General features: G+C 37.5%; 1 protein-coding gene across 1 annotated transcript in view; it reads right to left on the minus strand.

Annotated features, from left to right (window-relative positions):
• The window catches only part of LOC143035151 (transient-receptor-potential-like protein), a 271,230-nt gene that overhangs the window by 53,909 nt on the left and 189,821 nt on the right, over window positions 1-27,500 (minus strand). The window contains exons 3-9 of the mRNA XM_076201780.1: window positions 16,837-16,943; window positions 15,288-15,396; window positions 10,934-11,106; window positions 10,310-10,564; window positions 3,173-3,384; window positions 1,968-2,106; window positions 1,068-1,228 (exon numbers count right to left, since the gene is read on the minus strand). Of these exons, the coding sequence (XP_076057895.1) occupies window positions 1,068-1,228; window positions 1,968-2,106; window positions 3,173-3,384; window positions 10,310-10,564; window positions 10,934-11,106; window positions 15,288-15,396; window positions 16,837-16,943 (1,156 nt within the window). The remainder of the gene's footprint in view (window positions 1-1,067; window positions 1,229-1,967; window positions 2,107-3,172; window positions 3,385-10,309; window positions 10,565-10,933; window positions 11,107-15,287; window positions 15,397-16,836; window positions 16,944-27,500) is intronic.

Consider the following 27,500-nt stretch of genomic DNA (forward strand, 5'->3'; position numbering starts at 1 on the left):
AATTAGCTAAAATAACTAACCAACAAACCAAACTAAATAGCCAACTAGCTAACTAATTAGCTAAAACAACAAACCAACTAAATAGCCAACTAACTAACTAAATAGCCAACTAGCTAACTAATTAGCTAAACCAACCAACTAACTAACCAACCAACTAGCCAACTAAATAGCCATCTAGCTAACTAACTAAATAGCCAATTAGTTAACTAATTAGCTAAACCAGCCAACTGACTAACCAACCAACTAGCCAACAAAATAGCTATCTAGCTAACTAACTAAATAGCCAACTAGCTAACTAACTAAATATCCAACTAACTAACTAACTAGCCAACTAGCTAACTAAGTAAATAGCCAACTAGTAAAGTAACTAAACAGCCAAATAGCTAACTAACTAACTAGCCAACTAGCTAACTAACTAATTAAATAGCCAACTAGCTAGCTAACTAACTAAATAGCAAACTGGCTAACTAACTAGATAGCCAACTAACTAACTAAATAGCCAACTAGCTAACTAAATAGCCAACTAGCTAACTAACTAAATAGCCAACTAGTTAACTAACTAAATGTCCAACTAGCTAACTAACTAAATGTCCAACTAGCTAGCTAGCTAGCTAACTAAATAGCTAACTAAATAGCTAACTAACTAATAGACAACTAGCTAACCAACTAAATAGCCAACTAGTTAACTAACTAAATAGCCAACTAACTAACTAACTACCTAACTAGCCAACTAGCTAACTAACTAAATAGCCAACTAGCTAACTAAATAATGGCCAACTAGCTAGCTAAGTAAATAGCCAAATAGCTAACTAACTAATTAAATAGCCAACTAGGTAGCTAATTAAGTAAATAGCCAACTAGCTAGCTAACTAACTATATAGCCAACTAGCTAACTAAATGGCCAACTAGCTAACTAACTAAATGGCCAACTAGCTAACTAACTAAATGGCCAACCAACTAGTCAATTAGATAGCTAACTAGCTAACTATCCAACTAAATAACCAACTAGCTAACTAACTAACTAAGATTCCCATTGATGATGCAGCCTCTGGCTTGAAGCGACTCACCTTGGGCCGTACTTGCTGGACGATATTTGGAGATAGGCGACGGCGCGGAGGCTGAACGTGCAGAGATAGAGGGAGAGCATGATGAAGTCGAGCCAGTTCCACCACTGGCGGATGTAAGCCTTAAGGCCTTCCTCCCATAGCTGCTTGCACTCCGCCCAAACCTGCAACGAAATACGGACACGTAAGAATCTGAAGAAACGAAGAGTGCGGTGTAATCTAATTGAGGTATGCAAGTGGGTCAAGGGATTTAACAAAGGTGATGCAGGTAAGGTCATCATATTATGACAATTAGACGGGATTCGTAGGAATGGATTTAGATTGGACAAATTTCGTTTTAAGGAGATAGGCAAGGGATAGTACACAAACAGAGTAGTTAACGAATGGAATAAACTTAGAAACCATGTAGTGAGCGCAAAAATAATGGGTTGTTTTCAGAAAAGGTTAGATAATCTTATGGACGGGGATGGCAGGTGGTAAAGGGCATGGAGCTGCCTAGTGTAGGCCTTATGGTCTTTTGCCGTCTCCTCCATTCTTATGTTCTTATGTTATTAGAGAAATACTTTCACTTACGAGGGAAAAGAAAAGAGTGTGAGAATGTTTCCCCATGCATAACCGTTTCAGTTAGTGGATAAAGAAATCCACTGCTTCTGACCCAAGGGGGTGGGCGGGATACAGGGATGACCCGCCATCCATGAGGAGCTAAGATGAGAGGGAGGAAGGGGATACAACTACACGTTTCGATGGAAAGAGATCAGCGACGCGTCTAGAAACAGTGGGGAATCTCCACAACTTTTACAAAACCAATAAAAGCGGCAGGGATGCCCCTCTGTTTCTGGACGCCCTCGCGGGTGTGTGAGAGGTAAAGGCGAGGATCTACGTCCGCCCTCCTGAAACACTTGCCATTCCTGTGACCCAGAAGAAGATGAGCCACTCGACGAAGGTCGGGGCTGGACCTCGTAGGTTCCTCCGATGTCTTTCGCTGCCTTCTGTTCTCGTCGAAGCCAGGATGAGTAGGACCAAGAACACACCGAAAGAGGCGCTGCAGATGGAAGAATGGGAATGTTGTATAGGTATGGTTTATCATATTGGTAATGTGACCATCTACAGTAAACAAGCTAACTAGCTAGGTAACTAGCTAGCTAGTTAGCTAGGTAACTAGCTAGCTAGCTAATTTATTTCTACAAATGTATCATGTAAATAATATCCTTTTCAGCAAGTGTCATGGATCATGTACAAATGTTTTTGTAGATAATCCATAATGATCACATATGCAATGTTATCTATTACAAAAAGACTTTAGTAAAAACAGAATATACATAATACATACGATTGCTGAAAAGGAATATTATTTACATGTTTATAAAGAATATGTATGTTGCGACAAGTGAAGGGGTAATTTTAATAAATCCAGATGTTTGCTACGAATTACAGGAGGTTGAGCGCACTTCAGGTGGGGCAGGAGTCGTTTTCAAGGGGAAAGAACTGTCGCAATGCCTCTAACGTTGTCCAGTCACCTCGCAAACAGGTTCTAGTCCAGCGTTATGGGTCACCTGTGCAGGGATCCATTACCAGTCATCTGCGCTGTTGGTCTCTCTTCGACGCGATGGAAGACACACTCTCCCCTGATATGTCCCAAGGCCTGCGTCAAAAGATTTGGCTCCAAGGTAATCCTCGGCCATCAAGAGAGCTTCTCTTTTGATAGTGTGATAGTTCAACTTCACCAATTTCTCTTCTCTCATGTGGCTATCACGCTGGACTATTTTTTTTCTCCGACTTTTGGAGTAGATTTGCGGTCCGCACCTTTCAGGAAGGAATCTGACATGCTGGGGGAGAATGGTTTTCCTCCAGCATATCAAATTACATTCTATGTATTTTTGTTGAGGAAACAAAGCAGTTTGTCTTGTGGGTTTACGGTGGGAAAAGCTCCGGAGGTGGGCGGTATATCCGATTAATCGGAGGTTTGAGGATAAATTGCCCAGTGTGACAACCCATTAACCCTTCATTCATCGCTTCAACATGACTCACCCTTAGCATCTGTTCGATTATACTTCTACTTTGCTCCGACTGCTGCCCAGTTACCGAATTCGCTGAGGTACACCACTCACCTGTGATAGATGAACTTCATGAAGGGTGATCGGATGACTTTCCCCAGCTTCGTTCTTGGGAGGAGGAGGTAGGTGAAGGCGATGACAGGCATGAAGGTGATGATGGAGACGCACAGGAGGATCTTGACCAAGGCGTTGCGGCGTCTCCAGATGGGGAGACCCTCGTACCAAACGGACGTGAGGAGTTGTTGGCAGTTCGGGTGGGCCACGAACTGGCGGCGAGTGGGGAAAAGAGAGCGAGAAGGGTTAGTATTTAAAAAAAAAAAAAAAAAAAAAAAAAAAACGACATGAGAAAAGGAGTTAAGAGGATGAGATGGATAGAGAGAAAGAGTGAGAGGGAATGTGTGTGAGACAGACAGAGAGAGAGAGAGAGAAACATATGAGTTCAGGAGGATTCATAGAAAACGAAATATTCTAAAACGAAGAGAACGAGAAATAGTTTACTGGATGGCTATTATATGATGATAGTATTACAATTTTCATTCTTTATAATGAAAAATGCATATTGGGGACCTTTTACCAATACTTCCAAGCCAAAGTTGAATAAATATTTTTTTAAAAGACTAAAGGAAAAAATCGTCAAAAAAGAGAGAAAAAAGAAAGAAAGAAAAGAAAATAGGGTTAGGAAAATATGAGCGCATGTTGATAAAGACTGGAGGAAATTGGAGGCAAGACACGGAGACAAAGAAAAAAAAAAAAAAAAAAAAAAAAAAAAAAAATATATATATATATTTAAATATTTATATATATATATATATATATATATATATATATATATATATATATATTTATATATATATATAAAATCTTACCCCCAGAACAGCCCATGAAAACGACTGGTACAGTCCCATACAAGAACATAGACCCACTCATTACATTACATTACACATCCTCAAGGAACAGGACGCAACAAGAAACTAACATCCTATTCACACATCACACGGGTCAATGGCGCAGTGGTATCGTTCGCAACCGCTAATCCTGTGGTCTGAGTTCGTTTCCCACCCAGGACTGAAATAATTTTAGCATCGCTGCACAGTGAGCTGGCACTCCAACTCTCGTGGGTGGGGAGTTTTGTGTATGTGTGTAAGGCTGCAGCATTACCCATAGGTCGGGCATATATGAGATCTGAACTCTCACCCGGAAGGATAATAGTTGTCGATCACGAGTCCAACACGTGATCCAATACTATGGTGAATCACAGTTTCCAAAACCTTGCTTCAGAACCCTACAGCACGTCTTTGCAGAAACACACACAAATCACACAAAAAAAGAAAAAAAAAAAGAAAAAAAAAAAAAAGTAAATGAATGAAAAAGTCAGGATCAACAAATATTGTTGTAGATTAGGTACGATCAGGTCATCACCCAGCAATAGGGGAAGCAAGTTTCGTGCAAGAGGAACCCGAGGCCGAGTACAGCCATTCTTCTACTAACGATCATTCCACTTACGACCATTCGACTTACAATCATTCGACTTACGAACATTCGACTTACGAGCATTCGACTTACGATAATTCGATTTACGATCATACGACTTACTATCATTCGACTTCCGATCATTCAACTTACGATCATTCGACTTACAATCATTCTACTTACGACCATTCTACTTCCGACCATTTGACTTACCATCATTCAATTTACGATCATTCGACTTACGATCATTCGACTTACGATCATTTGACTTACGATCATTCTACTTACGATCATTGGACTTACGATCATTCGACTTACGATTATTCTACTTACGATTGTTAGACTTACGATCATTCGACTTACGATTATTCAATTTACGAACATTCGACTTACGATTATTCGACTTACGGCCATTCGACTTACGATCATTCGACTTACGATCATTCGACTTACGATCATTCGACTTACGATCATTCGACTAACGATCATTCGACTTACGATCATTCGACTTACGAACATTCGACTTACGATTATTCGACTTACGGCCATTCGACTTACGATCATTCAACTTACTATCATTCGACTTACGATTTTATGAAGATATCAATTTTAATTTTCAAACCGAACCCCATCTTATGTCGAGAAGAACTTGCACAGCGTTTTTATGAAGAGAGACATATTCTTCGTTGGTAAGATCCGTAGCAAAAGTAAGGATATCCATGTTATATGAGCAACGTACAGTGATGGTGAAAATTCTGAATAAACACCCATACATTTCTAATACTTTACATATTTTTTGTATTGTATTGGTTTCCCATTCTTGGCTCAGTGTGTGTGTGTGTGTGTGTGTGTGTGTGTGTGTGTGTGTGTGTGTGTGTGTGTGTGTATTTACCTAGTTGTATTTTACGGGAAGGGGAGCTATGCTCTTGTTGTCCCGTCTTAATATCTCGTTTTATCTAGACTGTTTTTAAATTCGTGTATCGTTTTTGCACACACTACATTTTCATCTAACTTGTTCCAAATGTCTATTACCCTGTGGGGAAAGCTGTTCTTTTTCAGATCTCTTCTAAAACCGTCTTTCTTGATTTTCTTTCCGTGTCCTCTTGTATCTCTTCTATCCCATTTTATTAGATCCTCTCTATCAAGAGTTTCTATGCCTTTTATGATTCTATAAATATTTATGAAGTCTCCTCTCTCTCTTCTTTACTCAAATGTCTGTAGCTCAAGTTTTGCTAGTCTCTCTTCATATGATAGTTCTGAGAGTGTTGGTGCCAATTTTGTAATTGCTCTTTGTATTCTTTCAAGTTTTGTTATACATTTTTTTGTACTTGGTGACCACGTCGTCGCAGCATACTCCAATCTTGGTCTTATCAAAGTGACTAGTATTTTATTCATAATTTCTTCATCCAGGTATGTAAATGCTACTTTGATTGTTCTTATTAAATCATAAGTTTCTCCAAAAATTTTGTATATATGTTTCTCAGGGGACATATTATTCATAATAATGACTCCCAGGTCCTTCTCATTTTCTACTTTTTTAATTTCTTCTTCTCCCAATTTATATGATCCCACTATTCTTTTTTGCTTCTTCCAAATTCCATTATACTACACTTATTAATGTTGAATTCTATCTCCTACTTTCTACTCCATTCCCATACTTTATTGAGATCACTCTGCAGCGACTCACAATCTTCTACGGTGTTCACTTTTTTCAACAGTTTTGCATCGTCCACAAAGAAGCACATATAACTTTCAATTCATTTATCCATATCATTAATATATATAGCAAACATTATTGGGGCCAGTACTGTTCCTTGTGGAACTCCACTAATCACTTCATTCCAATTAAAGTGTTTGTCTCTTATCACCACTCTCATTTTTCTTTCATGCAAGAAGTCTTCCATCCACTTCAGCAGTTTGTCCTGTATTCCTCCTGCAGTTTCTAATTTCTTTAGTAATTTCTTATCTTATTCATCATTTCTTCATCCAGGTATGTAAATGCTACTTTGATTGTTCTTATTAAATCATAAGTTTCTCCAAAAATTTTGTATATATGTTTCTCAGGGGACATATTATTTATAATAATGACTCCCAGGTCCTTCTCGTTTTCTACTTTTTAAATTTCTTCTTCTCCCGATTTATATGATCCCACTATTCTTTTTTGCTTCTTCCAAATTCCATTATACTACACTTATTAATGTTGAATTCTATCTCCTACTTTCTACTCCATTCCCATACTTTATTGAGATCACTCTGCAGCGACTCACAATCTTCTACGGTGTTCACTTTTTTCAACAGTTTTGCATCGTCCACAAAGAAGCACATATAACTTTCAATTCATTTATCCATATCATTAATATATATAGCAAACATTATTGGGGCCAGTACTGTTCCTTGTGGAACTCCACTAATCACTTCATCCCAATTAAAGTGTTTGTCTCTTATCACCACTCTCATTTTTCTTTCATGCAAGAAGTCTTCCATCCACTTCAGCAGTTTGTCCTGTATTCCTCCTGCAGTTTCTAATTTCTTTAGTAATTTCTTATGTGGCACCTTATCAAAAGCTTTTTTCAGGTCTAGAAATGCACAATCAGCCCATCCATCTCTTTCTTGTATTACATCTATTGGCCTTGAATAGAAACACATTAAGTTCGTGACGTATGATCGTCCTTGTCTAAATCCAAATTGCCTTGGATTTAGTACGGTTTTTTTTCCAGATGCCTTATCCATCTAATTTTGATAATTCTTTCACAAGTTTTTGCTATCGTACTTGTAAGAGAGACCGGTCTATAGTCAGTAGAGTCTTCCTTGTTTCCCCCTTTATATATTGGCACTATATTTGCTCTTTTCCAATCTTCTGGAAATTTTCTTTTAATTAACTGCTTATTAGGCTATGTATTTTGTCTGTTAGTTCATTCTTGCATTCTCTCAAAATCTAGTTTGCCATTTCATCTGGTCCATGCGATTTTCTGACATCGAGATTACTCAAGTGATTCATTATTTCATTCCTTGTTACTTCTATCTCTTTCATAAGGGGGACTTTCTCCTCCCATTTGATATCTCTAAGTTGTATATTCTCCCTCGTAAACACCGATTTAAATGGCTTGTTCATAATTTCTGCCATTTTTATTTCTTCTGTGTATTCAACTCCTCCTTGTCTTAGTTTCTCTAATTCTTGTTTGTTTTTCAGTTTGTTGTTTATAAATTTGTAAAATCGTTTTGGTTGGTCTTTACATTTTTCTATGACATCTTTTTCGTATTTTCTCTTTTCTTCTCTGCACACTTATATTGATTTCTATAACTAGTATATATTTTCCATTTTTCAGGTCTTTTGCATTTTTCCCTTTTTATCCATGCTTAATCCCTTTTGTCTTTTAACTCCCTACATATTTTGTTGTACTAACACTTTACATATCCTTTTTCTTATTTTTGTCTTGGTACATACTTTTTCACTCCTTTATAAATTTTGTCAAAATATTCCATTTCTCTTCTGCTGTTGTTTCCTCTTGAGTATCCTTTCCCAGTCTGCTTTTTGAAAGAATTCTCTTATTTTTTAAAAGATTGTTTTTCCATGCATCAATCTTTCTTTTCTATATTGTTCGCTTTTTTCCATGTATTTTCCTCATTTAGTTAGAGTTCAATCAATATGTGGTCACTTTTACTTATTGGCGTCTTATATTCAATCTTGTTCACTATTTCGGGTTCTGATGTGATTATTAGGTCCAGTCTCAATGGTTCTTCCTCATTTCTATACCTGGTATTCTCTTCTATCCATTGCGTCATTGTATGTTCTATAATCATATCAAGTAGTACATTTCCCCATAGGTCGTCTACACCGTTCACTGTCATTTCTTCCCAGCAGATTTCTTTACAATTAAAGTCACCCATTATAAATATTCTTCCTCCATCTTCCAGTATCTTATTTAGTGTTATCCTTGTGTCTTCTAACATATTTTTGTGTTCTCTCTCTTCCCATGAAGCCGTTTTAGGAGGCACATAATTTACTGCAAACTTCCTGCTCTTCCTATCCTTGTCCTCCACTTCCATCATAATCACCTCTACTCTATTCTTTCCATATGTGACATTCCTCACATTTATATCCTTCTTAGTCAGGAACATAACTCCACCCCCTTGTTTTACCTCTCTGTTACTAATCCAATAATTATATGCACCATATCCTACACTGTTGGGTAGTAGTGGACTTCTCAATTTTCTCTACAATTCCCATTATGTCCGGTTCTTTTTCCTTCGGGTAATCATTCAGTTCGTTCAAGCCTGTTATTAAGCCATCTATATTTGCGTAGGACAATTTCATTTTTCTGCTACTTCCATTGTGTTTTCTGTTTCCCTTCCGTTTTTCTCTGCTATGAACCATTTCCTCACTTTCATATTCACTACTCTCCAATTGAATTTCTCTTTGCCTGACTCTCTTTTTTTCTCGTTTTTTCCTTAGCTTCTAGTCTTTTTGTTTTATCTTCCTCTCTTTCCACTTTATTCATTTCTCTTTTTATCTATACCTGTTTATACTGATCACTTTTTGCTAGTTTCCCTGTTTTTGCTAAGATATTCTCTGCTGTTGTTTGTGAACTGAATTTAACCTTAATTGGTCTGGTCTTATCTGTATTGTATTTCCCTATTCTATATATTTATTCAATTTCTTTCCCTCTTGAACTACTTCTAATATCTTGTTTACCTTTTCCTTTTCCTCTTTTACTCTTGTAGTCCTATTTGGATTATGCTTCTCTTCCATCCCTAATATAATTGTACATTTATTTTTGTCCGCTAAGTCTCTTACTATATTCTCCTTCTCCCTCATCACTTTAATAACTATGTCCTTATTTTGTTCTTTCATCTGTTGTGTCACTATATCTCTAAATACAATTTTGTTGTTCTCATGGATTTTTTTTCCAACCCTGTACTTCTTTTGCTATGGACTCTTTATTCTCTTTATTATTATTCTTTAATTCCTCATTCTCATCTTTTACTTCTTTTAACTGTCATTTTAATTCTTCTATTTCTTTATTTCGGTTTTGGTTCTCCTTCTTTAGTTCTTACAATTTATAAACTCTTTGCGCAATCCGTGTAAGTTGGCTGAACCTAACCTCCCACTGTTCCATCATTTTCTCTAGTTTTTCCTCTAGACTTGCTAATCGGGGGAGGTTGGCATCCCCTCCCTCATTAAATCCATGGAAATTATTATCTCCACTTTCTATTGTGTTGTTCTTATCTATATTTCTAATTTTAGTGCCTTTACTGATATTTTCGACTTCACCTGCGTCGTCTGCAGCCCTCTTGTTGACATTTCTTCTGACGTCCGGGGGAGCCCGTTCGATTCCTTCCTCATTTCCTTCTATTTCCCTCAGTAATCCCTCCCTTTCTCCTTCTTCTTCACCTTCCCACTACATCACGAGCTTTCCCCTTCCCTACTAATACAACAAAAGGTACTCCCTCGTCGTTGAGATTGACGAAACTTGAAGTTTTCCTGGAGTTTCAAACTTCGCTGTCACTTAGACCGGTGTGTGTGTGTATGTCTCTGTGTGTGTATCTGTGTGTGTAAAATCGTAGCATGACTAATAGTTTGGATCATATATGAGGTTTGAGCTCTTATCCAGGAGGGTGGTAGCATTCGATCACGATTCCAACACGTGATCGAGGACCGTGGTGAATCTCTCTCTCTCTCACACACACACATACACACACACACTCACACAAGAGACTCACCTGTTTCTGGTCGTACTTGAGGGCCAACTTGAGTCTGGACAAAACAAGTCTGGAGGGATCATGGTTGACGTCGTCATCGTCATCGTCGTCGGAGTCTTCTATACTTCGTTTGTTGAGAACGGCGATCACTTCCTCCGTGCTACGGCATTGGTGGAGGAGGTCACAAGAGTACTTCTTGCAGAGGCCACTGAGCTCCAGGTAGGTGTCCTTGAACTCGTTCTCTACCCTGGCCAGGCGTTCCAGCTCCCAGGAAAGCTGGAAACAGAAGCCACGAATGAAAAAGAAGGGAAATCTCTTTCGCAAAAATTGCACGAGGGAAGATTGTCCAACACAGATCACTTTCCAGACCTCTTTAGCCATACATCACCACAGGTTCTGGGTTTTCTGGATCTGAGCTCTCGTACGGTAATATGGCCGTAGGGAGATTTTCGCATATTTTAAAGGTCTAACGTGCCTACAAATACGGTATATATATATATATATATATATGTGTGTGTGTGTGTGTATGTGTGTGTGTATGTGTGTGTGTGTGTGTGTGTGTGTGTGTGTGTGTGTGTGTGTAAATGGAATATACATACATACATAAACATGAAACATGTGTGAGTTGGGTAAGGGATATCTGACCTTGAAGGCCGCTAAGATGGGGTCTTCAGAGGTGAGGGAGATCCAGGCGGGCGAGGCCAAGGCTCGGTAGGTGTGGATCCTCTTGAGGGAGTAGCGCAGGGAGTCATTATGGAAGCCCTCCGTGCACTGTTGACACATGCACGCCAGCGTGTGGGGCTTGTCGATGTAGGCACCTGAAGAGGAAGTAGACCAGACACGTACACAAGAGTTCGACCTCGGTAGGTGTTGGAAAGAAGGGAGGAGAGTCTGAAGCTATTTTGGATTTTTATTTTATTTTATAATTTTTTTGAAGAGGGAGGAAAGTCCAATTTTTTTTTGAAAGACGGGAGGAGAGTCTGAAGCTGTTTTGGATTTTTTTTATTTAAAGAGGGGAGAAGAGTCTGAAGCTGTTTTAGATTTTTTTTTAAAGAGGGGAGGAGAGTCTGAAGCAGTTTTGGATTTTTTTTTAAAGAGAGGAGGAGAGTCTGAGGCTGTTTTGGAAAAGATCTGTTTTTTCATTTAAAGAAACCTTTGCTATGACGGATGTGAATTAATAAATATGTACACATAGGCTTAAGAGTAACTGAAATAACGTGTGTGTATGTGCACATATATATGTGTGTGTGTGTCGGTGTGTGTGACCATGTGTGCGTATGTATGTGTGTGTGTGTGTGTGTGTGTGTGTGTGTGTGTATGTGTGTGTGCATGTGCGTGTGTATGTACGTGTGTGTATGTGTGTGTGTGTGTGTGTGTGTGCATGTGTGTGTGTACATGTGTGTGTGTACATGTGTGTGTGCATGCGTGTGTGTGTGTGTGCGTGTGTGTGTGTGTAAGTTGATTGTGACATGCCGATGTCATTCAGGTGTCGAGGACTATTTTTGGTGAGACACTGTTAATTTTGCTCAGGTTAAGGACACATGATATCGTGCAGCTCAGTACCAGGCCCTGGGTGAGGGGTCTCGGCCGATGGAAATTTCCTTGGGCCTGGGGTCCGTTGCTACAGCTACTTAAGATTATCTGATCTTAGGATCATTAAACGCACACACACATACACACACACATACACACACACACACACACACACACACACACACACACACACACACACACACACACACACACACACACACACACACACACACTCACTCACTCACACACACACACACACACACACACACACACTCACTCACACACACACACACACACACACACACACACACACACACACACACACACACACACACACATATATATATATATTTTTTTTTCAACCACAATTCACTTTTAATTCCATGCCATCGCAGTCGAGACTGAGAAGCTCGTATCTCTCTTGATAGCGTAATGGGTTAAGTCACTGACACTTTGTCACGTCCGAGCTGAGTTCGAGTCTTCGGCTCGACCACGTTTCAATTTCCAATATATATCTCCTTCGAACTTCTCAGTTTCGACTACGATGGCATGGAATTAAAAGTTAATTGTGGTTGAAAAGATGTTAATCTGTTCACTGGGAACCATTCAGTGTGTATATATATATATATATATATATATATATATATATATATATATATATATATATATGTATATATATATATATATATATATATATACTCGTATTCCGGCAGCCGTCAAGCGGTTTTATTCAGCTCCCAGGGATCCACCTCATTTAAAAAGGGGATATCTTTATATATAATAATCGTCACTGAATCAATTCATTACTGGGTTACCGGACGCAATCCCGAACCAAACGAATTTATTCGCCTTTAGCCATAACAGGCTGAGTAAGAAGGCTCTGGTCATTAATCAAGTTAAAGATATCACTATAACTGGTGAGAAATGTAGTAACACATTTGTAAATCACAACTAACACCACAGTCGGACGAAAGAAAGAGTTGAGTAAGCGAAACTATATATTTCGATTGCTAACTGCAATCCTCTTCAGCATCCTCCTTCCACTTTGTACTACTGAAGAGGATTGCAGTTATCAATCGAAATATATAGTTTCGCTTACTCATCTTTTTCTTTCGTTCGACTGTGGTATTAGTTGTGATATCATTATTACTATGACGTGTTCTACCATGATTATATACCATCACAACTACGACTGTCGCTGTTGTAAACAGCACAACAAAATGACCAAATAGGTAAGGAGCCTCTGGCCATTAATCAAGATAAATCATCTTTGTTACTAATTATCATTTTCATTATATATACTATCATAACTACTACTATCACTGTTATAGATTCCAGCTACCACTACTATCACTGTCGCCACTATTCATAATAATATACTATCGCCACTACTACTACTATTCTATTATCAAAACCGTTACGACTACCACTATCATTATTACTATCTCTACTACCACAGACGCTAGAATCATACAATATGTAATTCAAGTTTTTGTTATGATCAAACGAGTATATTACTTTTCCTATTACTGTTCCAGGCGCAATATGTAGTCCTTGCTTTCCTCAAATACAGTTCTTGATAGTGTTTGTGTAAATAATTGTTTCATTATAGAGGTAAACTAAAGGAAGAGTCTTTACCATATGGAGGACCGAAAATCAAATTAATTTCTCGGACAAGTGGTACATTGCGTTCTTCTAATTAAACGAATAGAGAAGTTGTTTGCAGAAATAAATCGTCTGCTGAAGTGGTATCGTACTCAACGACATAAGGTAAACAGTGTATCCTCTTTCTGGAAAAACCTGTGACGTCATCTTTTTGTCCAAGAAGGATTTTTTTCCTTCATGAACGTCTATGACATCAGGTGTCATCTAGAAAAAAAAAAAAAAAAAAAACATATATATATATATTGATAAGTATTTTAGACAAATTATTTGGATAATGGAGAACATAAACACAGGGGAAGGCTCGGAACCCTAAACACTTTAGGGTTCCGAGCCTTCCCCTGTGTTTATGTTCTCCATTATCCAAATAATATATATATATATATATATATACTGTATATATATATATATATATATATATAAATGAATAAATTAAATTAATAGATAAATAGAATAATTAAATAAAATAGAATAAAATAAAATAAACAAACAAATATATAAATAAATAAGTAAATAAATAAATAAAAATTAAGAACTTGAAAAAGCTCAAACACGCAAAACGTCGTACTAAAAAAGGCTCTGGTGTTTATTAAAAAAAAAACCCTCTGAAGTCGACTCCATTTCGAAAAAAGTAAGGAATAACTTGAGACTAGAGAAGGATAATGTAACCTACTCTCTTAAGCCATTTATTTGATACTATTTGTTTATATGTTTGTTATTATTTGTCTGTTTGTTTATTATTATTTGTTTTATTTTCATTTATAGTTAGTTATTTGTAAATTTATCATTATTTACTATTCACCTGTTTGTTTATTATTTTACTATACCTATGCATTTATTTATTTTAACATTATTTATATCATTATAATTTTCATTGATTTTATTTATTCATTTATTTTTTTATTTTTTTATTTATCATTATTATATATATTCTTTTCGCATCCAACCTAGTTATGGACCAAAAGGTCTCCTGTCGGCATGCTCAGCCTTTGTAATCCTTTGTTAGCCTTTATGAAGTGGAGCCTACTGAGGCTATGGGAAGTGTTTTTCTAAGACCAGATAAAGTATAGCCTATTTCATAGGACCAGGAAAAATGTAGCTTAGTTTCTAAGATCAAAGAAAATGTAGTTTCATGTCTAAGACCAAAGGTAGCACATTTCCTTGAATAAAAAAAAAATATATATATATAGCCCACTTTCTATAACTAAAATCAGGCGAATTATGGGGCACAGAATATGTTGTAAGTTTTTCTATAGAAAAGTGTAGCCTAATTTCTTCACTGGGCTATTTCTCATTCAACCTTCTTTTTTTCTTTATTTTTTTTTTCTTTATTTCTTTATTTTTTTTTTTTTACAATTCGCACAGAATGTCATTTACTTTACTGGAGGGAATCTATTTTCCTCCAGCATATCATATTCCTTCAAGAGTCGGAGGAAAAATAGCCCATTGTGATAACGCCCTATGAGTTTGGCCTACTTCCAGAAGGTCTGCAATAGCATATCACATTCCATCACGAAAACTTCGGGTTGTATACCTATTCCAAGAGTCGGAGGAAAAGTAGCCCAGTGTGATAACGCCTTAAGAGCTGTTTGGTCTACTTTTAGAAGGTCTGCAAGAAGGGATCTCAACTTGGTGTTCGCTGGACGGTTTACAGGGACATTACCATTCTGTATTCTGTGTCAGGTTAATGGAGGTACGGGTCGATGGTCCGATGACTCTCGGGGTACGTAGAAAACGGAGAAAAAAGGTTGAGAGCCCTTGAGGCTGCATGGACAAAGTTGATGTCATAACTACAGAAGCTCACCTCTGGACAGGAAGAGCTGAAGTATCTCGAACTGGTTGCAGTGGGCGGCGAGGATGATCGGGGAAATGTTGGGATCAAAGTCACTGGATTCCTCGCCCTTAGCGCGAACCTGAAGGACAAGTGTCTCACTCAGATCAAGGATTAAAAAAAAGAAAAAAAAATGAGGCTGAAAATCATGAACTACTCAAATGGCTAAATTGGTGTTTTGATCTATCACATTAACACAGATTAACAGAGCAAGACACATACATATATGTATGCATATACATATATATATTTGTACAAGTATACACACACACACACATATATATATATATATACATATACATATACATATGCATATACATATACATATACATATACGGAGGTGAGGTGGCAAAATGAAACGTTAAGGCTAGAGTATGGAGCTTTATTCAGAACCAGACGTTTCGACCTCTTGGGCCTTCCTCAGTGGACTGAGTACAGAATAAGAATCAAAGTCCGTCAACAGCTTACATGGTGATCTGACGACCCTGCGTGACCTCATCCCGGTCTCGTTGTCCCCCCACACTCGCCGACCGCCAGTTGTGCGGACGTTTGAGCCCAGGACATAAACCCCTTACGAGAATTTGTTTTTTTCTCGATGGCAATGTGTGCCGCCTCCAAAGCTTTCCTTTACTTTTTTGTCTTTTGGAGGCGGCACACATTGCCACCGAGAAAAAAGCAAATTCTCGTAAGGGGTTTATGTTCTGGGCTCAAACGTCCGCACAACTGGCGGTCGGCGAGTGTGGGGGGACAACAAGACCGGGATGAGGTCACGCAGGGTCGTCAGATCTCCATGTATGCTGTTGACGGACTTTGATTCTTATTCTGTATTCAGTCCACTGAGGAAGGCCCAAGAGGTCGAAACGTCTGGTTCTGAATAAAGCTCCATACTCTAGCCTTAACGTTTCATTTTGCCACCTCACCTCCATATTTGTCTTTCTTTACATATATACATATACATATACATATAACGGTACATACACATATACATATATGTATATATATATATATATATATATATATATATATATATATATATATACCTATACATATACCGGTACATACACATATACATATGCATATACATATACATAATTGGAAACCAGTAAAGCAGAATAAAATACATTGTCTGTCCAGTGTCTTGTATTTTGAGAATCGTAGATTAGAAAATAAATATAAATCTCTCATTTTTTAAAAGTCTATCTCACAAACAAAATTGAGAAATATGTCTCTACTGTTTAGATTTTAAAAAGTATCACTGAAAGATAAGCGGAGGTTATATTAGACTTAAGTGTCACATATACGGTGGGTTAGATCGTGGCCACCTGCGACAGAGATCAAGTTCACGGTGGTTCGAAACCTGCCGCCAGCGATTTGGACCAAGGTCGTGGTCCATTCAATTCAACGCTACAAAGTCCTTTGTAAAGGGCACCGTCCTAGCCTCCTGGTAGAGTGAGTTCGCGACATTAAACGGAATGATCATAGATATTCAATGATTGGTTCGATTGATTGGGTGAATACTTACCTTAGCCCAATCGTTCGCCAGCATCTCGGTTGTGATGCTTGGGTGGTTGATGAGCATCTCGACGATCTTGTAGACACCCTCGGTGATGGCGTAAAGGAGAGCATCACCTACGGGAGGAAAGAAGAAGTCTTTAGGTTCTGTAGACTACCGAGGACTGGCCACCTGTTCGTGAGGAATCGATTTGTGGGGGAAGTGGAAGAGAAGTCTGTAGGAAAAGGGGGCTATTTCCACTTAATACTTTAAGGGATATTTATTAGGACTTGGGCATTAAGGCTTGCATCTATATAAAAAAGAGAGAAAATGGTAGGAGACATAGTTGTAGAGAAAGTCTCTATTTCTTCAGGCAGGACGTGTTTCTTAGTGGTTTTCAAGTAACCTGGAACTTCTTGAAATGGTGAAGACGTCCAAACCTGACCCATGATGTACTGAAAGTTTGGAAATGTGTTTCTCGTTGTTGAGTGTTTGGTTTGATTCTGTATAAAGCTTTTTTTCGTAAGAGAAGGTAGGAGTGGGGGATTTTTTTCTTTTCTTTTTACCAAATAATGACATGCAACCCATCTATCGGAGGGTCTATGTTTGGGATGTGGTTTATCCTGAATGATTGAATTGCATTTGCTGATGCCATGGCTGGACGAATTCCATAACACACTCAGTGGCACACTGCATCGGTTGGCCCGTGGCCACGACGCCCTCTCTGGCACAGTGCCACAATGCAGTGACCTGATTTGGCCTGACCTAGGTCACCACTTCTGTCCTAAAGCTGGGTCACGTTCCTTCCTGGTACAAAGATGAACCCATTTTATTGGTTTACAAAGGCAAATCATAAATGATGAATAGATGAATGAGTAAATGAAATGAAAAAAAAAATAATGAAATAGAAATTAGATTTCAAAGCTCGTATAATTGGCAGAGCGTCTGCAATTGACAAGTCTTGGTAACTGAGGTGAACAAACAATTAAAGTTGTTCATTCTCAATTAATTGTTATTGCAATTTCCGTGTCAATGATAGCAAATATCAGAAACGTATAATAGTTTTTTTCAGAACTTACCATCTAAATTGTACTCTTGAGTGATAAGACTTACCCAGCTAATACTCCAAAGGGTGATATGTACATATACATGTGTATCTACAGTATATTCACGAGTATACAAGCGTATACTGATATATATATATATATATATATATATATATATATATATATATATATGTGTGTGTGTGTGTGTGTGTGTGTGTGTGTGTGTGTGTGTGTGTGTGTGTGTGTGTGTGTGTGTGTGTGTCATTGTGACAAATGGAAATTAGCTTCACCGCAAGGACTCGAACCTTTGCCTTAGCGACTGCTTATTATGAAGCAAAGACGATAGCTTTGAGTCTGGCTGGCTCAAAGCTATCGTCTTTGCTTCATAATAAGCAGTCGCTAAGGTAAAGGTTCGAGTCCTTGCGGTGGAGCTAATTTCCATATATATATATATGTACACACGTACCCGTGTTCTTATTAGCATATATATATATATATATATATATATATATATATATATATAATATATATATCTATATCTATATATATATATATCTATAGATATATATATACATATGTATATATATATATATCTATATATATATATATATATCCATATCTATATCTATATATATATATATATATATATATATATATATATATACATATATGTATATATATATATATATATATATATATATATATATATATATATATATATGTATATATATATATTGCTCGCGCGTCTCAACGGCCTAGGCTTGTGGAAAGCCTCCTGAAGAGGGCAAAGATTGTGTGTCGCAAGCTGGTTCATCCAGCAGCCACAGCTGGTCGAGTCTTTGCGCTTCGCCTGCAGATGGTGGAAGAACGGGGCAGACAACACAGAATGTATTGGCCGCAGCAGGAGGGAAGGATGGCAAAGCCAGAAGAGACGGAAACAAACAAATGAATAATATAGATAAATAGATATATGATTAGATAAATGAATAGATAAATTTATGAGCAGATAAATGAATAGATAGGTAGACAAATGAATGAGTGAATAGTTGAATAAATAGAATGAAATTGATGAATGAATTGATAGGTATGTGAATAAAACAAACAAATTGATGGAAATTGAATAAGATATATCAAGATAGAATAAATAATAAAAATAACATAATATAAAATAAGATAAAATAAGATATAATAGAATTTTTTTAAGATGAAATGAAAGAGAATAGAAAATAGAATAAGGAAAATAAAAATAAAATAGAATAAGATGAAATAGAATAAAAAAGTCATAATACATAACAAAAGATAGAAGATTGTATTTTTAGGTTATATCATGTAAGACAGCGTTTGATAAATAATGAGAGAGCGTTTGATAAATAATAAGAGAGCGTTTGATAAATAATAAGAGAGCGTTTGATAAATGATAAGATAGCGTTTGATGAATAATAAGAGAGCGTTTGATAAATAATAAAAGAACGTTTGATAAATAATAAGATAGCATTTGATAAATGATTGAAGATGCCTTAAAGGTTTCAGGTAATTTCTAAAAGGTCAGGAATTTCCCTCAACCCCATATCAACACCACCTTGCCCCACCAACAATACAGGATGATGCAGACAAAGTCATCATATTCAGACAACAGGGCAGGACTCGCAGTAACGGATTTAAACTGAAAAAAAAAAAAATAGATTTGAGAAGGAAATAGGCAAGAACTGGTTTGCCAATAGAGTGGTTAACGAATGGAATAGACTTAGTAATCGTGTGGTGAGCACTGAAACTCTCGGTTGTTTTAAGAGATGATGAGACAACAGTATGGATAGGGATGACGGGTGGTAATGAACATGGAACTACCTACTGTCGGCCCTAAGGTCTCTTGCAATCTCTTCCATTCTTATGTTCTTACCCGACCCAATCCCTCAGTAGCGGAACCGACCGACCGACCGATATTGTGAGTCTATGTCGATCCTGTTGAGTTAATATCATATTGCTTAAATAGCCATTTTCTGTAATCGCAAATACCTGTAATACTTCGTTTTCTGTTGTTGTGATACTTCCCATTGTTGCACGGCGTGGAAATGGCTAGATAGAGGCTTTCATTTCATCGTATGGGTTATCATTTGAGTTTTTATTCATTGCAATCTAGTTAGGAGGGCTGTAACTACCTGTAAAGACCAAAACTTGCAACATTTGCCCCTATATGAGATGCACACACACACACACACACACACACACACACACACACACACACACACACACACACACACACACACACACACACACACACACACACACACACACACACTTCAACGAACGGACGGCTTAGAGGACGTTCTGAAGAAAAAGTGAAATTTCGTGGATCCCGAAGCAAAGGAAGTACCTATTGTATTTACAGGGTGGGGGGGAAATTGCTCGTGGTGTAGGGGAAAGTGAGGAAAAAGGAGAAGGGGAGGGATTACTGAGGGAAATGGAAGGAAATGAGGAAGGAGAGGACTTGGCCCAGGCAGGCAGACGCCATGTAAACAAAAGAGGTCCCGACCAATTTAGTGACGACGAAATGTCTAACAAAAATGTAAAGATTAGAAACATAGATAAGAACAATTCAATGGAAGGTGAGGATAAAAATTTCCAAGGATTTAAAGAGGGGGAGGCGGATACCAACCTCCCCCGACTAGCAAAACTGGAGGAAAGGCTTGAACAAATGACTGAACATTGGGAGGTTAGGTTCGGTAAAATGTCAAAACTTGCAGAAAAGTTTGAAAGATTGGAAGAACTAGAGAAGGCGAACAAAAACTTAACTGATGAAATAGAAGAACTAAAAAGACATTTAAGAGAAGTAAAAGAGGAGAATAAAGAATTAAAAAGGAACAATAAAGACAATAAAGAAACAATAGCAAAAGAGGCACAGGGGTGGAGAAAGATACAGGAAAATAGTAAAGTTGCATTTACTGATATAATTAAACAGCAAATGAGAGAACAAACTGAAGACTCAGTTATCAAAGTGATGAGACAGAAGGAGAATATTGTAAGAGACTTAGCAGACAAAAAGAAATGTATAATTATATTAGGAATGGAAGAGAAACATAACCCAGATAGAACCTCAAGAATCAAAGAGGAAAATGAAAAAGTAAGCAGTTTACTACAATTAGTTCAGGAAGATGAACCAGAAATAATTAAACAAATCGAAGAGAAGTTGAGACTCGGAAAGTATAGTACAGATAAGACCAGACCAATTAAGATTAAATTCAGGTCACAAACGACGGCAGAGAATATCTTATCCAAAACAGGGAAACTAGCAACAAGTGAACAATATAAAAAGGTATGGATAAAAAGGGAAATGAATAAAGAAGAAAGAGAGGAAGAAAAAAAGAAAAGACTTGAAGCTAAGGAAAAAAACGAGAACAGAACAGAGTCAGAAAAAGAGAGATTCTATTGGAGAGTAGTGAATATGAAACTAAGGAAATTCGACACACAAGAGAAAAACAAAAGGGAAACAGAGAACACAATGGAAGTGGCAGAAAACTAAGAGTGTCTTACACAAATATAGATGGATTAATAACAGGATTGAATGAGCTGAATGATTATTTGAAGGAAAAAGAACCGGACATAATGGGAATTGTAGAAACAAAATTAAAAGGTCCACTACCACCCAACAGTGTAGGACATGATGCATATAATTATTGGATTACAAACAGAGAGACAAAGCAAGGGGGTGGAGTTATATTCCTGACTAAGAAGGATATAAACGTGAGGTGTGTCACATATGGAAAGAATACAGTAGAGATGATTATGATCGAAGTGGAAGACAGAGATAAGAAGAGCAGAAAGTTTGTGATAAATTATGTGCCTCCGAAAACAGCCTCGTGGGAAGAGAGTGAACATAAAAGTATGTTAGAGGACACAAAGATAACATTAAATAAGATAATGGAAGATGGAGGAAGAATAGTTATGATGGGCGACTATAATTGCAAAGAAATCTGCTGGGAAGAGATGACAGTAAAGGGTGGAGACGGCTCATGGGGAAACGCTCTACTTGAGATGATTACTGACAATACAATGACACAGTGGATACAGGAGAACACTAGGTATAGAAATGAGGAAGAACCATCGAGACTAGACCTAATAATTACATCTGAACCTAGAATAGTGGACAAGATTGAATATAAAACACCAATAAGTAAAAGTGACCACATATTGATTGAACTGGAACTAAATGAAGAAAAATACATGAAAAGAAATGAACAATATAGAAAAGGAAGAATGATGTATGAAAAAACAAACTTTGATAAAATAAGAGAATTCTTTCAAAAAGAAAACTGGGAAGAAATATACAAAGAAGAAACAACAGTGGAAGAGAAATGGAATATTTTGACAAAAATTTACAAAAAAGGAGTGAAAAAGTATGTCCCAAGACAAAAACAAGAAAAAGAATATGTAAAATGCTGGTACAATAGAAGTTGTAGGGAGTTAAAAGACAAAAGAGACAAAGCTTGGACCAGATGGAAAAAAGACAGAAGGCCTGAAAAATGGAAAATATATACTTGTTATAGAAATGAATATGTACAAGCATGCAGAGAGGAAAAGAGAAAATATGAAAAAGATGTCATAGAAAAGTGTAAAGATCAACCAAAACTATTTTACAGATTTGTAAACAACAAATTGAAAAACAAACAAGACTTGGAGAAATTAAGACAAGGAGGAGTTGAATACACAAAGGAAATTGAAATGGCGGAAATTATGAACAAACATTTTAAATCAGTGTTTACAAGGGAAAACATACAATCTGAAGAGATCGAATGGAAAGAGAAAGTCCCTCCCATGAAAGAAATAGAAGTAACAAAGAACGAAATATTGAAACACTTGAGTAATCTTGATGTCAGAAAATCGCATGGACCAGATGAAATAGCAAACTGGATTTTGAAAGAATGCAGGAATGAACTGGCAGACAAAATACATAGCATAATAAACAGTTCCTTGAAAGAAGGAAAAGTTCCAGAAGATTGGAAAAAAGCAAATATAGTACCCATATATAAAGGAGGAAATAAAGAAGACCCTAACAACTATAGACCAGTCTCCCTAACAAGTACAATAGCAAAAATTTGTGAAAGAATTGTCAAAAGTAGATGGGTAAAATATTTAGAAAAAAAACAACGTGTTAAATCCAAGGCAATTTGGATTCAGACAATGACGATCATGCGTCGCCAATTTAATATGTTTCTATTCAAGGCTAATAGATATAATACAAGAAAGAGATGGATGGACTGATTGTGCATTACTAGACCTAAAAAAAGCTTTTGACAAAGTACCACATAAGATGTTGCTTAAGAAATTAGAAACTGAAGGAGGAATACAGGGCAAACTGCTTAATTGGGTGGAAGACTTATTGCAAGAAAGGAAAATGAGAGTAGTGATAAGAGACAAACACTCAAAATGGGATGAAGTAATAAGCGGTGTTCCGCAAGGAACAGTTCTGGCCCGAATAATGTTTGCTATATATATTAATGATATGGATGAAGGAATTGAAAGCTATATGAGCTTCTTTGCAGATGATGCAAAACTACTGAAAAGAGTGAACACGGAAGAAGATTGTGAATCACTACAGAGTGATCTAAATAAAGTACAGGAATGGAGTAGGAAGTGGGAGATGGAGTTCAATACAAAAAAGTGTAGTATAATGGAATTTGGAAAAAGCAAAAACAGAATAACAGGATCATATAAATTGGGAGAAGAAGGAATAAAAAAGTAGAAAATGAGAAGGACCTGGGAGTCATTGTTATGAATAATATGTCACCTGAGAAACATAAAAAATAAGATTTTTGGAGAAACTTATAATTTAATAAGAACAATCAAAGTTGCATTTACATACCTGGATGAAGAAATGGTGAAGAAAATTCTAATCACCCTGATAAGACCAAGATTGGAATATGCAGCAACGATATGGTCACCAAGTACAAAAAAATGTATAAAAAACTTGAAAAAATACAAAGAGCAATTACAAAATTGGCACCAACACTCTCAAAACTATCATATGAAGAGAGACTGGCAAAACTTGAACTACAGACACTAGAGCAAAGAAGAGAGAGAGGAGATTTGATAGCTATTTACAGAATCATGAAAGGCATAGAAATTACTGATAGAGAGAATCTGATAAAATGGGATGATAGAAATACAAGAGGACACGGAAAGAAAATAAAAAAAGACAGCTATAGAAGAGATCTGAAAAAGAACAGCTTTCCTCACAGAGTAATAGACAGTTGGAACAAGTTAGATGAGAAAGTGGTGTGTGCAAAAACAATACATGAATTTAAAAATAGTTTAGATAAAATGAGATATGAAAACGGGACTCCACGAGCATAGCTCCCCTTCCCGTAAAATACAACTAGGTAAATACACACACACACACACACACACACACACACACACACACACACACACACACACACACACACACACACACACACACACACACACACACATCAACAACATCACCAGGACAGCCTCATACAAACTCTACATGCTGCACAGATTGAGGTCCCTTGGTACCCCATCACCAGATCTAAAGGGAGTCTACACCACCTTTGTACTCCCTACCCTCATGTACGCCTCCCCGGCCTGGTCATCATCACTCAACATCACACAGAGGAGTAAATTGGAGAGAGTACAAAGAAGAGGGTGCAGAATTATCTTGGGTGGTCAGTATGAGGGATACGAACACGCCCTCACCACCCTCAGCCTGCCAAGAGTGTCCGACAAGCGCAGTGAGGCACTAAGTAAGTTTGGACAGGACCTAATGTTCCACCCACGTCACCGTCACTTCCTCCCACCTGACACCACAACCACCCGCCACGCAACACGACATTCTAACAAGATCAAGGCCATCAGAGCACCGAGGACTGACCGATACAAGAACAGTGCTATTCCATCCATTGTTCGCACAATAAACTCATAAAACTTAGACTAGGCATATCAATCTTATAATTACTGCATTACTCATAAAAGTACTCTATTGTATTATTGTCAGTGCATCACTGCTATCTCAATAAATCTATTATTATTATTTTTTACACATACACACACACACACACACACATACACACACACACACACACACACACACACACACACACACACACACACACACACACACACACACACACACACACACACACACACACACACACACACACACACACACGATTCGTGGCGCAGTGGTTAGAGGTCTCGCCTGCCACTACTGCGGTCCGGGTTCGAATTCCGCCCATGGCTGAAATAATTTCAGTATCCATGCGCTGCGGGTCTTTACTCCAACTCTCGTGGGCGGGGAGTTGGGTGTGTGTGTGTGCGTGTATGGTCACAGTATGACCTATGGATCGGTCATAGTGTAGGTGAGCTCTGAGCTCTCTTTCGGGAGGGAAATAGCTGTCGATCACGAGTTCAACACGTGATCCAAGACCCTGGTGAAACACACACATGCAGATAATGCATTATTTGAGTTGGTTCCATTCCATCATATTTGCACAGGTATTCAAATAGTAACATGTATGGTCATACCTACATTTCACTGATAACGAAAAAGAATCAGTTCGATACATGGGTGATGTCAGCGACATGACGTCATATCGACAGCGTGAAGTCGAGGGAGGAAAGCGTACTATTGCAAATCTGATGCATGATGGATCTCAGTTTTGTAAATATAACTTTTATCCTTGCCACGTTAATGCAATTTTATTTGCAAAATAGTTTTACTATAACAGAACTACTTTAAATATATGTTATATGTTAAATGACGAAAAATATGTGTTGGTAATAAGACAACTGCGACCCCGTTTCAGACATTGCCATATCAAGATATATAACATGTATTTCAACTGTGATATAAAGTGCGAACGACTCTCTAGAAAGGATAATAATAGTTTGTTACACCATTGATGACTTGACACGACCATATAAACAAAACACAAACATCTAGCTAAGAAAAGCAATCGCTGTCATCGATGATTTGGCAACTATGTAAATAAACACAAGTATGGAGCAAAGCAAACCAATTGCAGTGCTCGTTAAGACTGCTGGCAACTGTGTCCGTGTGTTTGTGATATTCGGGAGAGCGGGGTGGGTTAGAAAGTCCGACTTTCATATCTCAATATTATATTTTGAAAATGTGAATTGTTCGTTTCTCCAGTGAAGTAAAATCTTAGTGCATTTGGAAGTCATGGCAAATCTATTGAAATATGACACACACACACACACGCATTATATATATATATATACTGTATATATATATATATATATATATATATTTATATATATATATATATATATATATATATACATGTCTATAATTTTAAAGGAGATAGAAAATAATACCAGGAAAAACATACGAAATAATAATATACTAGACAAGAAAATGGAGATAGCCGAGTACGAGGAAGGCAGACTAGCTTTTAGGCAAGAGAGCAAATAAAGTATTCATCCCACAGAAAATAAACACAAAGTACAGGAAAAGATCCATTCGATGTTTCATGGACTTAGAAAAAACATATGAAATAGTCAATAGGAAAGCGATGTGGAGAATTTCGGAAATATATGGAATGGAAACTATTGTGGGTCTGTTTGGATATATGCAACGGGAGATTAACGATGGGTGTGACAGCGTGGAAAGATTTTTAGGGGGAGGAAGGGATTGGTTAGGGAAAGCCCTAGATTAGGGGGATTATAGTTAGTAGAGCGTATTTTCACCCTACTTGCTTATGGCAGTCCGTCGGGGGTCAACGAAGACAGTACTACGGTGAAGTGCGATGAGAGTGAGTGAAGCTGGGTGGTGATGGTAACGTATTTGGAGCTGATACTAGCGGAGGTGACTGTAGAGCCTAATTATTGACCCACATATCCTTCCACACTCCGGGCAAGTCAGCTCTGGATCAGGTGGATTAATTCTATCATTGAGATGAAACCATTTTTTCCCCGACGGTCGTCCCGTGGTTGATATGCACAATAACACATATGCAAGTAAGGAAACGGTTTATGATAGTGAAATAGAAGAAAAGGAGATGACAACTGAAAAGGTTGCGTGAGATGGCCAAGCGTGTGATGTAGAAGAGTAGTTTCCAAAAGTTGCAAGTTAGATATCCGTCTAATTCTCACAACTAATCTTACATTTATTCCCGAAATGTACTGCAGTGGTGAGTGCATATTACTGTTTATATATACATTACATATATTATATATGTATATTGTATACATGGCATAATGGGCAGGAGTTTATAGACACAATGACTGAGAAATTTTCATATGTGAATGTGTGCTGGATGCGTAATCGTAAGCGTGCTGGTCTCGCATTTGCTTAGTTGTGGGTTCGAGTCTCGCATTCCTCTCCGATTTTCAGCAGTTGACTGCTGCTTGCCCCAACAGTCTCTAAAATGCATAAAAGGTTAAAGGCGACGGCTTCGGCCGCAGCTACACAGCGCCTCCTGTCGTAGGATCCTTAACTTCTTTCATTCTTCAAGATGTGGGTATTTGGATAGTCATGCGTAAGAAAAGGGTGGCAAGAGACCCTACAACGTACGGTAACAAGTACTGTATGACTGGGTCTTCCTTGAAAAAGGACAATATTTGATATCGATTACTATCGTCTTATGATTTTGTTGATTTGGCGATCAT

This window comes from Oratosquilla oratoria, chromosome 18, assembly GCF_046742065.1.
Source record: "Oratosquilla oratoria isolate Oo_2021 chromosome 18, ASM4674206v1, whole genome shotgun sequence".
Lineage (NCBI taxonomy): Eukaryota > Metazoa > Arthropoda > Malacostraca > Stomatopoda > Squillidae > Oratosquilla > Oratosquilla oratoria.